The sequence below is a fragment of the Amphiura filiformis genome, unplaced genomic scaffold (assembly GCF_039555335.1).
Source record: "Amphiura filiformis unplaced genomic scaffold, Afil_fr2py scaffold_101, whole genome shotgun sequence".
In the NCBI taxonomy this organism is placed as follows: Eukaryota; Metazoa; Echinodermata; class Ophiuroidea; order Amphilepidida; family Amphiuridae; genus Amphiura; species Amphiura filiformis.
In genome coordinates this window covers 1-20,189 of record NW_027305565.1, presented here as the reverse complement: position 1 = coordinate 20,189, position 20,189 = coordinate 1, and the positions used below count along the sequence as shown (strand labels likewise).

The 20,189-nt window shown below is 38.6% G+C and overlaps 1 protein-coding gene across 1 annotated transcript in view; it reads left to right on the top strand.

Moving 5' to 3' along the window:
* Positions 1-17,826, top strand: part of LOC140144946 (uncharacterized) — a gene marked incomplete at its 3' end in the record, with an annotated part of 24,268 nt that extends 6,442 nt beyond the window's left edge. The window contains exons 3-13 of the mRNA XM_072166743.1: positions 25-113; positions 857-1,458; positions 2,566-2,758; positions 4,232-4,500; positions 5,474-5,616; positions 10,042-10,204; positions 11,674-11,787; positions 12,241-12,351; positions 14,465-14,806; positions 15,704-15,820; positions 17,476-17,826. Of these exons, the coding sequence (XP_072022844.1) occupies positions 25-113; positions 857-1,458; positions 2,566-2,758; positions 4,232-4,500; positions 5,474-5,616; positions 10,042-10,204; positions 11,674-11,787; positions 12,241-12,351; positions 14,465-14,806; positions 15,704-15,820; positions 17,476-17,826 (2,494 nt within the window). The remainder of the gene's footprint in view (positions 1-24; positions 114-856; positions 1,459-2,565; positions 2,759-4,231; positions 4,501-5,473; positions 5,617-10,041; positions 10,205-11,673; positions 11,788-12,240; positions 12,352-14,464; positions 14,807-15,703; positions 15,821-17,475) is intronic.
* Positions 17,827-20,189: the final 2,363 nt, after the last annotated feature.

Sequence of the window (20,189 nt, the reverse complement as noted above, 5' to 3'; positions counted from 1 at the left end):
ATTTCTAAACAATTTTAATTTCAGGCGTGGGGCCACTCTAGCAGCGCTTCGCAACAGTCGGTAACAGCAACATGGACGCCACCTAAGGACGAAGCATCTGATGTCATATTCCAGTAAGTGAGCTATGCAAACCTACATTATAATTAATATTACATCCTTGTAAAACTGTGGTTAAATCATGCTTAACCATGGTTTGCAATCATGGTTAACCATGTTTAAAGCATGCTGATTGAGCATGGTTCAACAGTTGTGCCGATTTTCAAACCATAGGTTACAACCATTGTCAATTTTGACATAAATTTTTGCACGTGTACACACACCTCCCTGGTTAAGCTAAAAATAAATTGTTTGCTTGTCCTCCACAACTTTTTCAGAATTTGGGTCGGCGGTCAGAATTTTTTTTTTCAATATTTTTTTTAAAGGTCATAGCCAAAACATGACTGTATGCCTTTATAATTAGCGTAATAAGTAGCCCAAATAGTTGTGAATTTGGATATTTCTCTACTGTACATCACTTCATTCATGTTTTTAAAACAGTTTAGAAATGTGTAGAAACTGTAAAAAAACTTTTCAGGATGTCAAAAATGTTGAAAGGGAAAAACAAAATTTTTTCTGGAATTTTTAAAATTAGGGTCGGTATTCATTGGTACAGAAAAACAAAAAAACGACTTTTTCAAGATTTTCCAAATTTTTTGGGTTTGGTTGAGGACAAGCAAGCAATCTTTTTTTTGGGCCTTATTTGGACCTGGCCCTCCATTTCACCGACCATAAACAGTAATATAAACTTGTTTTCAAGTTGTGGTCCTTTAGTGATTTTTTCATACTGTCCTAATTTTTTAATTGTTTTTCTCTTCAGGGCCACTATCGTCCAAGGACCAACCAATGCATATTACTATGAGGGCCTTCTGTCTGATATTATACGTCTAGCTGTGCCAACAACAGTACAACCAACAACAACCGTACCTACAACAGTACAACCAACAACAACCGTACCTACAACAGTACAACCAACAACAACAGTACCTACAACAGTACAACCAACAACAACCGTACCTACAACAGTACAACCAACAACAGCCCTACCTACAACAGTAAAACCAACAACAACCCTACCTACAACAGAAAAACTAATGACCACTTTACCTACCACCGAAAAACCAACAACAACCCTACCTACCACAGAAAGACCAACAACCACCTTACCTAGCACAGAAAAAGTAACAACCATACCTACCACAGAAAAACCAACAACAACCCTACCTACCACAGCAAAAACAACTACAGCCCTCTCTGCCTCAGAAAAACCAACCACAACCTTACCTACCACAGAAAAACCAACAACAGCCCTACCTACAACAGAAAAGGCAACAACAGCTGCTAAATCTGTGACTACAATACCAGCAGGAACCCAAGTAGTTCCAAGGGAGACCTCTTCAAAAAATCCTTCAAGTAGAGATGGTAAATATGAGTTAGTGAAAGAAAGTCCTATCTGCAAAAGCTGCCCTATACACATTTGATAATTTCTGCATTTTATGGTGTAGGCCTACACATTTTAAAAAAATGACACCTATCAGCTATTGCAGATGGGGTCTTCATGCACTAGTCGTCAGTCGACCCTCAATGTCATGATCAGGGTCATATGTGATAAAATAACTAAAGATTTCATGAACTTTTAAAATGGAAACATGTTCAAACCAAAATTTAGCAATAAGTCAAATAAATAAAGATGCTGAAAGGCCTATTTGAAGAACTTAGTTGCAAAAGCATTGAATCCACCTCTGGAGAGCCAATATTTGGCAGCCAATTTTGTGAATTCACCACCCCAAGGGTGCACATAATTATTGCACAGCCCTTAGCAGTAGCTCTGCATGGCTATACCTCACCTCAAATCGGAGGGATGTACAAGTACCCTTATTAGACCTAATTAGCCCCCACCCCCAACCTATGTAGGCTAATTATTGTTTGATTAAAATTTCCAGTTTAGGATTATGATGAATTTGACTTTAGATACACTGTATTTTGAATGTTAATGCATGTATTATGCATATTTGTAATCTGAATGGTGACCTGAATGGATGACTCCAGGGGGGGGGGGGGCACTCAACTTAAATTTTGGTAGGGGTGTGCGGCGCAGAGCGCTAAACTTTGGGAACTAAGAACTGATTTTCGGGCAAAATAGGGGCTTGAAGAACTGAAATTAGGGCCAAATTATAGGCTGTTGAGCTAAAAATTTTATATTATTTCCAAATTTGAGCTTAAAGAGCTACAATTGTCAGCGTTTGAGGCTCAAAGAACTGGAGCAGATCCAAATGTGGGGCTTAAGGAACTGCCGGAGAGCCTGAAAAGGGGATCCTTGACCGCCGCACATACCCGTACCACCTTAACATGTGAGTGCCCCCCCTCCCGGTGGATGACTCATTTGAAATCTACACCCCTTGTGTGGGAGATTATGGTCATGTCTTCCACAGGGGGTGTATGGATTTCAACTGGAATAGCACATTTTATGTGTTTTTAAAGGCATAACAAATCCCCATTCCTGTCTTTACACCTTTCCCCACCCTTTAGGTATTTTCAGTGATGACACATTGGAGATATGCGGCACACGTACCGCCAACAAGCCACGGCCTCGTATTTTTAACGGCCGTGATGCGTCTCCAGGAGCTTGGCCGTGGATTGGTTTTAGCAAGAGTTTTGATGACATAGTCTGTGCAGTTGTTCTTATTGATGCATTATATGCAGTGGCCATCCCAGAATGCATGTAAGTTAATAGGCTGTTCCATTTTCAATCCATGTATACACCCTCCATAGAAGACATGCCCTTTATCTCACTACACACAGGGGATGTAGATATCAAATGGAGTACATTTATGTAAACCCAGTTGAAACTCCCATGTGGAACATTAAGGTCATATCAAAGGGGCATATTGGCTCAGCGGTACAGGCTCTGCCTTGTAATTGGTTGATTGCGAGTTCGAGCCCTGGCGGTGCCATCGTGTTATGCTCTTGGGCAAAGTGCTTTACCTTACTTGCCTCTCTCTACCCAGGTGAAATGCATGGGGAGCTGTTATGAATATTGTCCATTGAGCGCCGCCCAAAGGTATATTTTAACGACAGTGGAATAAATGTAAAGCGCGTTGGTACATGTGCACACGTGAAAGGTGCTGTATCAATACCAACATTTTATATCTTTCACAGGGGGTGTATGGATTTCAACTGGAATAGCCTAATACTGCAAATATTTGCCCAATTTTATTGTGATGTGATCTGTGAAAACCCTATAAAGATAATAATAAAGGCAAAAATTCTTCTTTGCTCATAACTTTTGATGTTGAAGTCACGGAAACAAAATGAAACCAGTTCTAAAAATATTCTAAATTTCCATGTTTTTTGTCTACAAAATTAAATTTAAAATGTCCCCATGTGAATGTGAAGATCACGTCACATATTGTAACAAAAAAAAAAACAGTTATAAGGGCCAGAATGACCCAGATTTTGGGTTTTGGGAATTGTTTTTAGTTGTGTGAAATTTAAAATAGCTGATGTTTGGCTCTGGTGACAAAATTTCTTGCGATGGTGATTAATTAGCTCCATGGTAATGATTTTGACAGGCTTTTAATTTGGCACAAAGATCCACCTTATATCGAGCACTGTACTGACCCAGACCAAATAACCGAGATTTTATGTTTTGGGAATTTTTTTTCAGCAGTATATGCAGTTTAAAATAGCTGATGTTTGGCCAGAATACTTTGGTTTGGCTATGGTGACAAAATTTCTTGAGGTAGTGATTTTTCCCGCAGTAATGATTTTGTCGGGACATGCTTTTAATTTAGCACAAATACCTGCCTTATATTGAGCACTGTACCTGTTTTCATTGGTTTTATCAGACAACAAACTTTTTATTAACCTATAACATTTATCATACAAGCTGTATCAAAATGATTGGTATCCATCAGTTTTTCTTGAAAGTAGATGAGTCTGACTTATCAAAATTCATCATAAGATCCGAACAATGTATCGGTTAATTGTATAACAAGTCATAAACTATACATTCTGGACATTTTGAGAGTATCCAATGCTGCATTTGGAAGAGGCAGGCTTTTCAGTAAACTTGACATCAAAATTGTTGGGTACTGGGTAATCATTTTGATACACCTTGGGTTTTTTTTTGGGGGGGGGCAGGATTGTAACATTGGTCAAAATAACCACTTTACAAACTTACTCCCAACAACAGATCAGATGATTCCACCACTGTGGTCTTCGGGGACACAGAGTCCATTTCCGGGTCATCCCCCTATCGCCAAGAGGTCAACGTACTTAGACATACCTTTCACCCTGACTTCCAACCTTTGACCAGACATAATATGGATCTCATACAACTGGCAACACCGGTGACTACCACTGATTATGTGCGCCCTCTGTGTCTTAATATGGACATCACAAACGAGTGGGAGGAATTCGATAATTGTTGGATCGCTGGATGGGGTGTTCAGAATGCTTTCAGTAAGTGAAGAGGCATATAAGGCTTTTCTAGTTTATATCCATACACCCCCTATGAAAGACATGACCTTAATCTCTTACGCAGGGGGTGTATATTTTAAATGAAGTCACCCATTCAGGTAACTCCATTTGAAATCCACACCCCCTATGTGGAAGATTAAGTTTATGTCTTCCATAGGGGGTGAGGTATTTCAATTGGAAAAGCCCATAGCCAGCTAGCCTGTACTAAGATTAAATATTACACATCAAATTTTTGTCCTGCATGTTCAGGTTCCATTATACTTTAAACCAAAACCCCAAAATGGTGTCTCTCAAATATTTTACAAAAAATGCTAGGTACATTTAGGTAGGTATCTGGGTTCCCTATTTTAGGTGTAGGCCTTCCAAGTCCATAGCTGGACGGTTTAATATCATATTTTACCGCAAAATCCATGCTTCCATGTAAAACACATTTAGGGGTGTGTGAATGTGTTTTTAACTCACTTTTTCTTGTTTTTTGCTGCTAACCTGCCACTTTAACTAAAAGACCAGTGCATAGCGCTATGCCCTGCGGATGGCTTTCACATAGGCCTACTCTGCCTAAGTAAAGGAAAGTAGGCCTATCACTAGAAAGAAAATCAGAAAAATCAAACCATGAGTGTTGCCAGCATTATTGTGTGTTTTATGTGCTCTGATGATTGCACAATCGCATCACTTGGGATGCCTAGGATTGCAGTCATTTTGTGCTGTAGGCCTATACTAAGGGCAGTGAGGGTTAATAATATTGAAACCCACACTCCCCCTGGAAAGGGCTTTACTAGTATATCGTCTTCAACTTGACTGGGTATTTCAAATGTAAATTACAAAGTATTGGCTAATCTATTCAAACCCCATACTCCCTGTCAGGAAGACTTTAGATACATCTTCTACAGGGGGCATATGGATTTCAAATAGAATAGTCCATTATGGTAATTGCTTGTACTCCCTACTCCTATAGATGACCGTTCGTACATACTACAAGAAGCCCCATCCCAGTTTCTCACACCAAACCAGTGTCTCCAGGCTTTAGGTGAAGATTTGTTTGACCCTTATAATTGGGCATGTTCGCAAGGAAAAGAAGGACAAGGACGTCCATGTGGGGTGAGTATGAAAGAAAAGTCATATATAATATATAGCACAATTACATATAATCATTGCACTTTACAGAAAGTAATTGCTGACCCTTGGGTCTCAACTTTGGTTTGGGTGAGGATTTTCGGCTGGGATTTAAAATAAAAATTCCCTTTAAAAGGGAAGGCCAGCGTCAATGCAGAAGAGGTCTTGTAAATAGTTTGGGTCACCTTGAAAGGCATTTTTAGGATCACGCTTACATCCATGTTACATGACAGTTCACCAAACCATCAATGGTGAGAACATGCACACTGAAACAGCAAAACACATTAACTCCTATAACTCCTGTCAACTCTTTAATTCATTACTCCAAATTGTTCTGTATTTTTGTCTTTACTGCTTTTTACCCATGCTTATTATAAAAATCAAGAAATACACTGCAGTTGTTAGTTAATTCGCTATGTTAACTCAACTTACATGCACATTTTATTTTAAAATAATTTTATATTATTTCGCAATGTATAGTTTACTATAAAGTAGATAGTGGCAAGCACATGATAAAGGACTGATCATTCACTACAATCTTCACTTTTAAACTGTATTTTTTGAATGTGTTGATTGTTAGTCCGAAACTCCTGCAAAGCTATGGACATGGCATCTTACCTACTCCATTCTGTAGTCTGCATTGTGTGTTTTCTCAGTCTTCAATCATTTTGTTGAATGTAATTTTATGAATCAAATAAAAAAGATAGAAATTGGCCTCACTTTAGTTATGTGTCATTTTACAGTATTTATCATTTATAAAGTAAGACAATAATTTATTTATTTTCTATAAGTGCATGTCAAAATATGGGATATATTGTTCAATATTATAGCTAGCCCTAAAAACTTTATTTTCAATCGGATTTTTCCCGTTGAAAAGACAAAACTGATGTTAAAGATAGCAATAATATCATCAATAACATTTTGAGTCAATTTTATCCATAAAACGATACAGGATAGGATAGATAATTACTTTGACTTCAATGTGGTCCATATAATGAAGATTTCGATTCCACAACATTATTAGATCTGTTATCAACATATCAATTATGCACTCACAGGCAACCAAACATCATGCTATGCTCCACTGATATGACCTCGTGATCATTCCTCCGCTTTGACCATGTCATTTTTTTGATATGCTGATTGCTGAACAAGTTTATGTTTATATGTGTAGGCCTAACCTATGATAACTTTTTAAGTCATAATTAATTCAAGCATAACTTTGGCAATACTCAATCGTTTTCGTTCGTTGAAACGGCAAAACATACTTTCTTTTCCTTGCAAATCGAATTAGCAGACATCAAAAACATTTCCACCACGAGAAGTAAAAAAATAATTCATACCAATAGAAGAAGGCTATAATCTTAGCTAATCTTTAGTGTACACAAACCCCATCTCAGAATTAGGTACCAGCGCCCTATGCGCTGGCGAAAAGCACCAAAACCTGATTTTAAACCAAACTTGTTGAAAAACAGACCCAAACCAATTTTTGGCCAATTTTAGCAAATTTTGCTTTAAAAAAATGAAAACTTGGGCCATCAGTGAAACAAAATGGCTGAAAATGCACCCTAGTCTAAACTAAATGGCTGAAAATACGCCCCCAATCTGCCGCACATCCTCGTATGTTCATTTCTACGAAGAACCCTCCTCGGGTGCTGACCACTTTGGCCCACAACACACCTTACCATTTAGCATCATTTTATTAGGGATGCAGTTCTATACAGGCACAAACCCTAATCAGCCTACATATGAAATAACCATCACAGCCAGGATCAGCTCCCTGAGTTTTGCACTGGTAGGCCTGGACGATATCACTTCCCTGCCCAAGAGAATTTCAAAGTAGCTCAATTATTACACAAGAACAGATCAGACATTAGGCCAAAAAAAAGAGATGTTTGCTTGCCCTCAACAGACCGACACTAATTTTGGAAATCAGAAAAAAAAATTTTTATTCTATTTACTGTACAAAAGAATACCGACCCTATATTTTGGACATTATCATTGTTTTTTTCTTTCAAATTTTTGCATTCTGAAGATGCAAAAAAAAAGTATTTTAGAGCTTGTGTTAAACATTTTAATTGTTTTGTAATGTTAGTTGATTCATTTTAACAACAAAATTGTCTGATTTTTCATATTTTGAGCCATAATTAATACAAACAGTAGAGTTTGTTAGTAATTAAAAAAAAAAGAAATCCCGACCGCCCGACCCAATTGTTAAAATTCATTTGAGGGCAAGCAAACAATTTTTTTCTTGGCCTTACGGGTGATCAAACTTGTACCGTAAAGCACTCATGCACCAGAATCTAGTAGCTTTAGGTTATTATGAGAAGCCACACCCATGCATGCATTGGGCTATTCCAGAAAATAGATGCACACCCCCTATAGAGGAGTTCGGATATCCGGACTTTTTGTCCACTCGTGACTGTTGGAAATCCAGACTTTTAAAGTGCCCAAAGGCAAAAAAATCCGGCAGAAAAATAGTTTAAAATCAGAAATCCTCAATTTGAGAGCTCATTGTCAACATTTCCGTGATTTTCCTTTCATTTGATTGGATTTCCAAGCTTTTTCCAGTAACATTGGCAACTGGAAATCCAGTCATTTTCAGAAAGCAGACTTGGAAATCCGGACATTTCTTTGATTGAAAATGTACTCCTCTATAGGGGGTGTGCACCTATTTTCTGGAATAGCCCATTGGTACTTGCATATTGGGCTAGCTTATGGCTACTCCTATGTGCTGTATCTATGTAAGAATGGTGAGTACATATTGGTCCACTTTATGGCGACACTTTGTGATGTGCTGTACAGGATGGTTTGGGGTAAAGTATTTATGGTCTGGGAACACCTAATGGGCTATTCCAGTTGAAATCCATACACGTACACGCTCATGGAAGACAGGACCTTAATCTTCCACACAGGGAGTGTAAATTTTAAATAGGGTTACCATGGTTACTTGAATGTGACCCAAACTGGAATAGCCCATTGATCCAGCCAGACAATGCAGGCCAGCTCAGGAGATCAATTAAGGTTGGTCCTAACCTTTAGGTCTCATAATTGCTTGGTCTAAAGTAAATAAAAGTTGAGAAATCCATCTGTGACTTCAAATTTAAACCTTAGTCCATGGAATTTTTTTTTTTTAAACAGTTATTTACATTGCATGGAGTTCATTGTCCCACTCCAACATGTAGAATGAACGAGAAAATATTGTTATATTTTGCATTTGAAATTATATGACATAGTTTGGTATTAACGTTACATAATATAAACCAAACGGGAATGTCAAAATTTAAGATGTCTTGCCCACCACCACCACCTGGGGTGCATTTTGCAAACACATATTCCAAGGGTCACTTGTCATGCTTGTATTGCAAGCAGAGGATGATTTTTGAGCACTTCCCACCACGCCACTGTGTTGACTTGCGGTTAACACAACTGTGTGAGTGAACATGACACCACTGCTCGCACATTGCATTGACGGGCATGGTTAAATTTGAATTTGAACTGATATATTTACAATAAAACGCATTCAAAATGCTAGTCGATTTCACATTTTATGTTACCTACAAAAGGTGTGAATTATCCTTAATGCATACATCACTTTTGTTCTGAAATCGACCAAGTAATAATGACACAGGCGCAATTCTTAAACAACATCTTTTGCACAGAATTCAATGGGATTTGAAAAGTAAAGTGGCAGTTGAAACTCTAGTGATAACACGTTTGCACTTTGCAGTGCATGGTGGGGCTTCCTTAAATCATCCTCTCTATTTCAAGTTGTGTATCACCAAAAAGAGCAAATAAAAATGGTCTTTTTTCACAGCCATGCAAGCAATGTGAGTATCTCTAGTCTGTCATGTGACCAATCAGATGCCTGGTGAAGTCCGGAGGTATAAGATGCAATGTATCCAGTATTTGATATTCTATTACGACCGCCGCGACCCATTATTCAAAATCGCGCACTGTGATTTGTTCAAACACGTCACGTGAGAGCCCATTATTCTGCAATAATGGGTCAAGCGCCGTAACACATTCTACGCACAACATTACGCTTGGTTACGCGTGCAATATTTCGGCAATACGCGCTGTCATTTGCGCGTATGCGCTCCAACTTTAAGTAAACAACTTGAAATATTAATGTGCCAAAAATGATATTTTATCTTTAAATCGCACTATTTTGTGGTAATAGAATACAAATAAAGGATACAGCATTATCCTTCACACACAAATAATGTGTCCTTGGCAGTAAAAACATTTAAATAATGAGTTCGGCTGCGCCTCACCCCTTATTTACATTTTTACTGCCTCTGACACATTATTTGGGTGTAAAGGATAATGCATTACCATTTATTTCTTAAATAACATTACCTATATAGCATATATTACTCTGCATTATATATATATAATTTCTTTCAGGGTGATAGTGGTGCTCCAATGATGTGTAGCAAAGAAGATGGCCGTTGGTATCTGACGGGGCAGCATCTTGGGTGGACTGGCCAGTGTGGGAATAACACTAACATATTCCCTAGAACTGTTTCCAGTATTGACTTCATCAGGGACCACATTGGACGTATTACAGGTAAAATTCCAGTTGAAATCCATACACCCCCTATGGAAGACATGTCCTGAATCTCCCACACAGGGGGTGTAGATCTCAAATGGAGTCAGCCATTCAGGTAAAAACACCCTTGGTATGAAAGTTATTTGATAAGCATCTTAAAGCCATATCAGTCCGGTCTGACTGCCTGATCAGGAAGTACTGCCGAATCAGTCAGTATGTTGCCGAGTCAGGCGGTATGGTATCCCACAATGCAATGCTCTATTTCAAATAGAGCATCATTCTTTTAATATACCGTTATTTCTTGGTTTAGAGTAAAGAAGTAGGTAAAATATATAAAATTATCAATGAATGTACAATTAGAAGTAATTTTTCATCAATTTTAGTTAAAATAAAGTTAATTTGCATATTTAAATCAAATTTTTAAAAAACCATTAGAAATTGTTTTGTTTAAATCATTTTTCTCCCGGTGGAATTTTTTTTCTCCTGGTGAAAAATTGTCAACTTACATGTAGCTCATAAGTAAAATTTCCCCCGCTCTTTTATAAATTCACCATGAACAATTTAGTCCTTATTCTGTCGAATTCGGAAGGGTTACCAAAGCCTGTGTTGCCTAACTCGGCAACATGCTGCCTGATTCTGCAGTACTTCCTGATCAGGTAGTCGGACCGGACTGCATATTGTAATGTTTGCTGATGGGGACCTCATGTTTGATCAAAATTCTACATTATTTATTTCATGATTGTATTGTACATTAATGAACTGAAATACCCAGCCAAAATCATTGTGATTAGGTGCCGTATTTGTGACAAAATCGGAAAATCCAACAATATTCAATTGTTTAACTAACATAATAAAAAGCCCTCTGTTCTATTGTCCTGACTGACCCATTTTCCATTTTGGGGCTTTTTTAGCTGTAGGCCTATGCAAGTAAAAAAGGTAATTGTATATCTATATATTCAAGCTTTCCGTGATTTTTAGGGCCATTTAGCCTCTTCCAGAAGAGGAAAAACAAGACTGACCTCCCGTAGAACAGGGTTTTTTTTGTCGCCTTTGCATAAGTCTGATAAGGGAATAATTATAATAACTAAATTTTCTAAATTACCTCATTTGGCCTACATTGACCACAGTGGTGTAGCGTGGGTCATGGGGGGGCGGCACGACCATGATTGGAGGGCACCTGGTCTGATTCGGGGGCACAAGCAGTTTTTCAGCAGTTTTCCTATGGGATTTTTTAAAATTTGAGATTGATTGGGGTGCCCCTATGATGCTACTTCACTGATTGACCAGAACGTGTTGCATTTAGGGTATGATTTGAACACAGTTTTGCTTAAATGGGTCACATCTTTGCTTGATTAAATCCCATTATTGCTTGATTTGGTGACATACTTGATTGGTTGGGGCTTCATGTTTGCTTGATTTATAGGTCACATTATTGATTGATTGAATCACATTTTTTAAATTATTGGGTAAATATTTTGTCGTTTTAGACTGCAGGTCACCAGACTATCTCTGTCAAGATGGCATCCGATGTGTTCTTAAAGGTGAAATTTGTGATGGTGTAGCTCAGTGTCCAGATGAAGATGATGAAGGAGACTGTCCTGGTAAGTGAATGCAGTTAGCACTGACACAAAACTTTAGTAGAGAATTTGCCTGGCAAGCTTAAGGTCCTGGTTTGATCACTATCACTATATCTTTTTAATTCAGTCCCCCTTAGCCCTGGGCGCCACAACCCCTAGCTACCCCACTGCCCACGTCTAAGATATTCTCGGGTGGGGGTAGGGGCGCCAATTTTGTTTCTTGCCCCGGGCGCTACCAACCCTAGTTACGCACATGTGTCGACTGCAGATGGCAAGTTTCAAATTTATTTTCTTCAAACAAGCGGAATTGTACATTTACATGACCATACTTGGAATCAGCATGGAAGATACAAATAAACACAGTATTGTTCAGTGGTTCATATTGCTCTTCATATTTTGAGAAAATATCTCAAAAACTTTTTATGTTGAAGCCTATATGGACAGCACGCAAAGTATTAATATTTTTCATTTTAACAGCACCAATGTGTGAAGATGATACATGCCTGAATGGTGCCACCTGTCAGCAGAATGATGATGGTTATACATGCTTATGCACTGAAGGATGGATGGGGAGCAACTGTGAAAAAGGTATGTCCACAGACTACTCGGAACCATGTGGCCGCACTAGGGGGGCATGAGGGGCCCCAGTCAGAACTCTTGCCCCCTTGTTGCCTCACAGTAAAAACCCAAAACATTTCCATATTTTGCTGCAATTTTGTGCAAAATTTGGTGATTTGCCTCCCCCCTGAAATTCATGAGGGCTGATCGTTTGATCATGCCGTGTTTGGTGATTTGCCTCCCCCCTGAAATTCATGAGGGCTGATCGTTTGATCATGCCGTGTCTAACATGTCTAACAATCATGCCAGCATTGTGTGCCTTCGCATATAATCTGATAGAGTGTTGCGTGCCCGGGTTGCGTGCAGTCGCGTTTACACGAAAGACTGTAAAAATATGCGGTACGTGCATAGCAGACCCATTCCATGTCAACTCCAGGGATGTGCACCGCAGCACCTCTTCAATTTTTTTCTTTTTCTGTGTGGTGGTAGATATTGATGAGAAAGTAAAATTCCGAAAATTTGAGCTTCACACTCCATTTCGTTTTCCCGTGGCATCAATTTGAAATTTAGGGGGGTCAGCGTAAAAAATGTGTCGCAACGCGAAAGACAACGTTTGGAGGTCCATAAATGTATAAAGGGAACCATTTACAACTTTGAAAAGTATGTATTCTGGGGTATTTATTTGTGTAGATTTCAAATCTGGCATCAGAAAACTTGTAACTCCTTTAAATTAAAAGATATAGGGCCCTCAAAATGCAACTTCGTCCATCCAGGACCAACTTTGGGGGGTCAAAACTCGATGGCTTCAACACATCAGTAAGGTTTGCATTCTCCATAGAGTTGTACACATTTTTGATTTTGCATGTATAATGACTTATGTACAACTCTATGGAGAATGCAAACCTTACTGATGTGTTGAAGCCATCGAGTCCCAAAGCCAATATCTCTCAGAAATGTTGTCCAAAGACAGATTTTCAACATACCTGAAGTTGATGGTGGATCAAAATGCCTGACATTGGTTTTCAGGGGGGTCAAAATGTACAAAAAATGTACAATTGGGGTTTTGCATGGGTAATATCTCAGCTAAAAATATTCTAATAGGCTCAATATTGGTTAAGAGTAATGTCCTACCAAAGGGCTCTGACTAGCCAAAAAATGGACAATAAAATTATTTTTACTTTTGGAGTTTTGACCCCCCAAAGTTGGTCCCGGATGGACGACGTTGCATTTTGAGGGCCCTATATCTTTTAAAGTAAAGGAGTTACAAGTTTTCTGATGCCAGATTTGAATTCTACACAAATAAGTACCCCAGGATACATACTTTTCAAAGTTGTAAATGGTTCCCTTTATACATTCATGGACCTCCAAACATCGTCTTTCGCGTTGCGACACATTTTTACGCTGACCCTCTAAATTTCAAATTGATGCCACGGGAAAACGAAATGGAGTATGAAGCTCAAATTTTCGGGATTTTACTTTCTCATCAATATCTACCACCACACAGAAAAGAAAAAATTGAAGAGGTGCTGCGGTGCACATCCCTGGAGTTGACATGGAATGGGCCAGCAGTTTTGCCTGACGCATTTCATGGAACAATCAGCCCTCATTATCAAGTAATGCTGAAACTTTTACCGTTTGTCTGTATCTCTTTAGTCCACGGGTATTTGTCATTATCACCCTTCCTACCTACGTGGTACTAAAGATGAGTGGGGCAACCCAGACCAGAACCGTTTCCCTGGACTGTGGTCAGGGAGGTTATTTTTATTGTTCGATTTTGGGCTCTTGCTAAAAAACACTGGAGGTACAGTAGTTGCCCTCCACAAGCGACAAACCAAAATGACACTGAGATTTATAGTGTGTGAGCTAGAGCTCCTCAAATGGGGGGATACCACTTGGTGGATGGCAAAGCACCATCACTCGATTGGTGAACTCGGAATAAAACCGAAGCTCTCCGGACTTATTATAAAAACTTTATTTCGCTGTAATTAAAGCACTTCAGGCTTAGTCCTTCACATGGTATTTTAGTACACCATTGGGCATTACAATTGTGCAAAAAATATAAATTATGCTGTGGAGCAAATCAGGTATTATGGCTTTAACCTCTCTATTGCCGTGGTTCAATTCAAACATTCATTCATTGCAGAAATGGTGGACTACTGTGGCCCATCGGATATCTATCTTGCTCCTGGATCTACTTTGAATATTTCAAGCCCTCTCTATCCGGATAACTATCCCAACGAAGTCACATGCAGCTACACAGTCACCACATCCCCTGATCTCAAAATTGAAATCAAATTTGACGATTTTGTCCTGGAGTCAGCATACGACTTTCTGACTGTGGATGATAGGAGATTTTCGGGTGATTTGACAGACGTTCCAGAGAGATTGGTTTCAAAGAGGAATAATGTCACAATTTTGTTTGAGTCTGATCAGCTCCTCAATTACAGGGGATTTTTACTTGCGTTGAGTACGCTTGATATATCAGGTATGTTAGACTGATTCCAGAAAATACTCTTTAGAATTCAAAAATAATTATGTTGCTTTGTCAAATGACACACAACTAAAGTTAGTGCTAACTGGCAATGAACGCCAAAATAAAACATCAGCTACCATCTGGACAAAACACACTAAAATAATTAAGCACATGCAGGCAACCCTATCCCATTATATATGTTTTTTACATTTGGGGATATCCTAAATGCTATCCTGAATTTTAAGTCCAAGTTAACCCCATGAGAACTACCTGCCGATTGGCCAAAAAGAAGTTTACATTATCAATTGGACCAATCAGCAACGTTGTTAGAATAATTTCACCATGCATAAAGCTCCATTCTGATTGGTGATTAAAGTAAAGATATCATGTAATTGACCAATCAGAGGCAATGTTAGATCGGCAGGTAGTGGTCCGGGGGTTAATGGAGGCATAGGTTTCAACTCTACTTCTGACACCGTACATGATTGAGACGTTGATAAAACTTGCGATCTGCATAAAAATAAAATATAATAAAATAAAATTTGGTCCCAACTCCAGTTTATTTTTGTATTTTAGCTTTGTTTTGTTTACTTTAAATAAGGGATTGAAAATTGGAAGTTATTTGGCAGGTTGAGGGAAGCAATTTTGGCACAGATGTTTTGGGCACTCATAGGAAAGCATTAGGGAAAAGGTATAGGAAATATGATAAAACAATTTCCCAAAATCTTGAATTTGTGACACATCCGGGGGGTTGGTGGCACGTCAAAAGGAGGGCACAGAATCTTTGGCACTGCCAAAGGTGGGGAACCAATTTTTGGCAGACCATTTTGAGAATTCACTACCCCGGGGATACACATAAATATTGCTCATCCCCTAAAATTTATAATGTTTTTATGTTTAATTGTACAGGAATCAATGAGTGTCTTGAACAACCCTGTTTGAATGGAGGAACTTGTTATGATGAAGTAGATGGGTACAGATGTGAATGTGTGGGAATATGGATGGGTGATGACTGCCGTCTTGCAGGTAAGTGCAGTGGAGGCTCTACGAGGGGTATGGGGGAAAAATTCCCCCGTCAGAACTCTTGCCCCCCGTTGCCCCCATTAAAATCCAAAATACGAGTATGTCCGCCTTTTGCTGCAATTGCGTGCAAAATGTGTTGATTCCTCCCAAAATTCACTTTGCCCCCCCCCCCGGAAAAAATTCCTGGCGAGGCCACTGGGTAAGTGTTCAAATACCACAACTATTTTAATAGAGAGTACAGCCAGAATGGTTCGCTGCATCTCAGCCAAGCTTTGCTGCCTACACCTTTGCTGGTGCCTATAGCTTCGATACTAACAAGCCAATGGTATACCAGTCTGCTGATATGTATCAGAGCTTATCAGTAAAGCAGCAGGATTATAAACGGGTCAATGACACAACCGTAATCAATTTCCTTTGTGTTCAGTAAGTACATAACAACCTGCTCATCAAGTGCTCAGTGGGGTAATTCAAGGTTTCAAGGGGTTGTCAATTCAAGCATGGTTGTAAAATAGTTTCTATTGATTTTTGGTCAACAGTGGTATTCAGCGAAGCCTGACAAGAGTTTTCTACAGGCTTTTATGGGTTTGGGCTTTGTAAAAAGCCGGGTATACATTTGAATATATGAATACAAAAGCCACCTAAGTCCATACTTTGGCCAAATTGAGTTAAGCATGGGAAATTGTTGCTATACATAGGCCTGTCATATGCATGAAAGAACAACTCAAATTCATCCTCTGTGTCTATTGGGCATGTGAAAAATAGCATGTATGAAAGAATCACCCAATTCCATGATTTGAGTCTTGTAACACATTGATTGAAATCCAGTATGTATACAAGTCCACTTGTAACACATTCATTGCTAGAGAATGACTTTTGAACAAAAAATGGGTTTAATAAAGAAAAGTGTGTGGTTTATATTACATGGCAGAATGCTTATCAACATTATACATACCTGTGTGCTTTATTTTGTATTATCTTACTAGTGGTAATCTCATTCTAACATTGTTGTCTTTGTATATGATTCAAAAAACCACCTAAGTCCAAAATTTAAAATGAACCCCACGAAGTCCCTGAAATGCTAATCGTCATACCTAATACAGGTTAATACACTCATTTGCACGTAAAACTTATCATATTGACCAGGTAAATCTAACTGAAGGAATTAAAATGATACACGGGTTTTTCTCTCAAAATAACTTCGCATGGACTTAGGTGGCTTTTGTATTCATGTATTCATTTGCTAGAATGTGTTACTGAAGGCAGCGAAGCTTGGCTGAGCTTGGCGAATCATTTTGGCTGTCCTCCCTTAATTTATGGTAAAAGTGTTGAAGATAACACTTCAGTTTCAGTTTACAGTACAGTATTGGTGGGGGAAGCATCATCACTGGGCTATTCCAGTTGAGATCCACACACCCTCTATGGAAGACATGACACACAGTCATCTCCACACAGGGGGTGTATAGATTTCAAGTGGAGTCAGTGTGGGATTTCTTCAAAATGGGGAAAAAAATCTGCTGAGAACCCCATGCTTAGTCCCATCACCTTTTGAAATTCATAGTTAAGGCATCACAAAAACAAAGTAATCGCATATAAGAAATACTGACACATTTCTATCCCCATGTTTGGAAATTAGAATTTCTGATTCATTTTTCTTGCAGAAAGTTATTGTGGACCAGACGATGAAATCGTTCTAGAAGAGGACTCGTCATACAATTTGATGTCGTTCCACTACAAAAAGGGCAATGTATTGAATATCCCTTATCGCTGCAAGTACACAGTCCAAGCACCACCAGGCCATCAAGTAGGGGTGAAATTCAACCATCTAGGAGTGGTGCGTACATTTACGGAACAGGATGTATTGTTATTGGATTCGAAGGCTTACACTGGCTTTCAAGTGCCTAAGCAAGACTACATATCCGACGATAATACACTTGAGATCATCTTTCGCACACAAGGGTTCCAGACAACTACGGGATATGATTTGGTGTTGTATGATTATGTCAAACCAGGTAACTTTTAATGCACAGAGGGTACTCATGTCCCGGAGTTGGGGTGGGCACTCATGTATAAAAGTTGTAAGCATCCGGGTGAAAGAAAACATGGATGTAGGGTGGTTTTGGAAAGCAAAACAAGGATCCACTCGGATCCGTGATCAGGGTATCAAAACACTAATTTTATGTGTAGAAGGCCTGGGTGCTTTTTTTACGGACGATCCTCGCTTAGGGTAGTTTTTTTAGAATTGCCTATATTTAACAGCCATTAGTGGTGACATGTTTATCAAGTTATTTGGCACAAATTTGAGTAGTTTCAGAGCGATTTTACAACTTACTGATATCACTGTCACTGAATGACACTCATGCCTACACACGCAATGTCTATCTTTGTTTATCAGTAATTTCAAACCAATAGGGTTTTTTTTATTTGAGTAAAATATTTGAGTTTAGGGTTAGTTTGACAAACTTTTTGAGATCCTAGCTTAGGGTCATTTTAGAAAGTCAATTCACATGGATGCTTTGATGAGTGGACCCCCGGGTACTCACTACAAATGACAAACAGGGATGTGCCGCAAACATGGGTTGCATATTCGGCCATTTTTGTATATAAATCACCCCTTTTTCTAGGCCAAGTTTGGTGTATGGATGGGTAATTTTTTTCTAATTTTACCAACTTTTTTTCCCCAAAATTGATTGATTTGACTTTTCAACGTTTTTATATCAATCAAAAAGAATGATTCTCGTTAAACTTTTTAACGATTGAAGCTAAGGACAAATCTTTATGTTGAAATGATTGTTTTTCAAACTTTTGCTGACTGAAGTTAGGGACAAATCCTTTAATTTCCAATTGAAAAACAGATTGAAAATACTCACTCTAAAACAGTTTGAAATCTTATTCCATATATGTATGCATGTCGTTTGACAGTAGGCCTACATTAGGAGTAACACATGATTGGATGATGAACTCAGTTTACAAAAGAAGTGTCAATACAAAAATCCATTTCAATCCATTTTTCTATCTATTTAGATTGGTTCATATCACGAACTGTTAAAAGATTGATTATTTCAATAGGTCGATCAGCTTAAGGGGGTACTACACCCCTGGCCAATTTTGTGCCTATTTTTGCCATTTTCTCAAAAAATTATAGCGCATTGGTGACAAGTAAGATATGTATATTATAGGGCAAGGACTACAACTACTGCACTGAAAATTCAGCAACTCAAGGTAAGTAGTTATTGATTTATTGATCAAATATTGGTTTTCCCTCATTTTTGACTGTAACTCCACAGCTGTTGTCTGTGCTGAAATAAAATGTCCAGTGCAGTAGTTGTAGTCTTTGCCCCTATAATATACATTGATCTTACTTGTCACCAATGGGCTATAATTTAAGAAAAATGCAAAAATAGGCACAAAATTGGGCAGGGGTGTAGTACCCCCTTAAGAGAGTAACTCTAATTTGTATCAAACAATTTATTGGCTGTATCAAATAGGCATATGTATGGATTTCAACATAATTCACTGGAGCCAATTCCCTTCAAAGTAAACTGGGCTCAAAAAGAAACTTATAATTTTTCACAAGGTCACATCTTAGAATCCTGTCCATAAAAATGAACAAAAATTACACACAGGATTCCTTCAATACCCCACTCTAACCATTGGTCAGTAACCAAACAGTTGTCCAACTGATACAAAGCAAAATGCACTGACAGAGCTTCCTAGCTGCTGGACCACATTCACAGTCCAATAATTGGCACCCAACACAAGAAATCTGTGCGTAAGTCAAATAGTATGGAACAAGACCTGTTTCTTGAAGAAAGTGGGTGAAAGGCAGAAGCCAGAGGATGATTTAAGGAAGCCCCATCATGCACTGCAAACGTGTTATCACTAGAGTTTCAACTGCCACTTTACTTTTCAAATCCCATTGAATTTTGTGTAAAAGATGTTGTTTAAGAATTGTGCGTGTGTCGTTATTACTTGGTCGATTTCAGATCTAAAGTAATGTATGCATAAAGGATAATTCACACCTTCTGTAGGTAACATAAAATGTGAAATCGACTGGCATTTTGAATGCGTTTTTATTGTAAATATATATCAGTCCAAAATCAAATTTAACCATGCCCGTCAATGCAATGTGCGCGCAGTGGTGTTATGTTCACTCACACAGCTGTGCTAACCGCAAGTCAACACAGTGGCGTGGTGGGAAGTGCTTAAATCATCCTCTGGGCAGAAGCAGCCCCATTCCACACTATTCCACTTACTCTTTGGAAATAATACACCTGTGTACGAATCTTGTGAGCAATCTCACATATTTCTTTTGCTGGGTGCCAATTAATCGCCTGTGAATGTGGTCCAGGAAGCTGTTCAGTGCATGCATTTT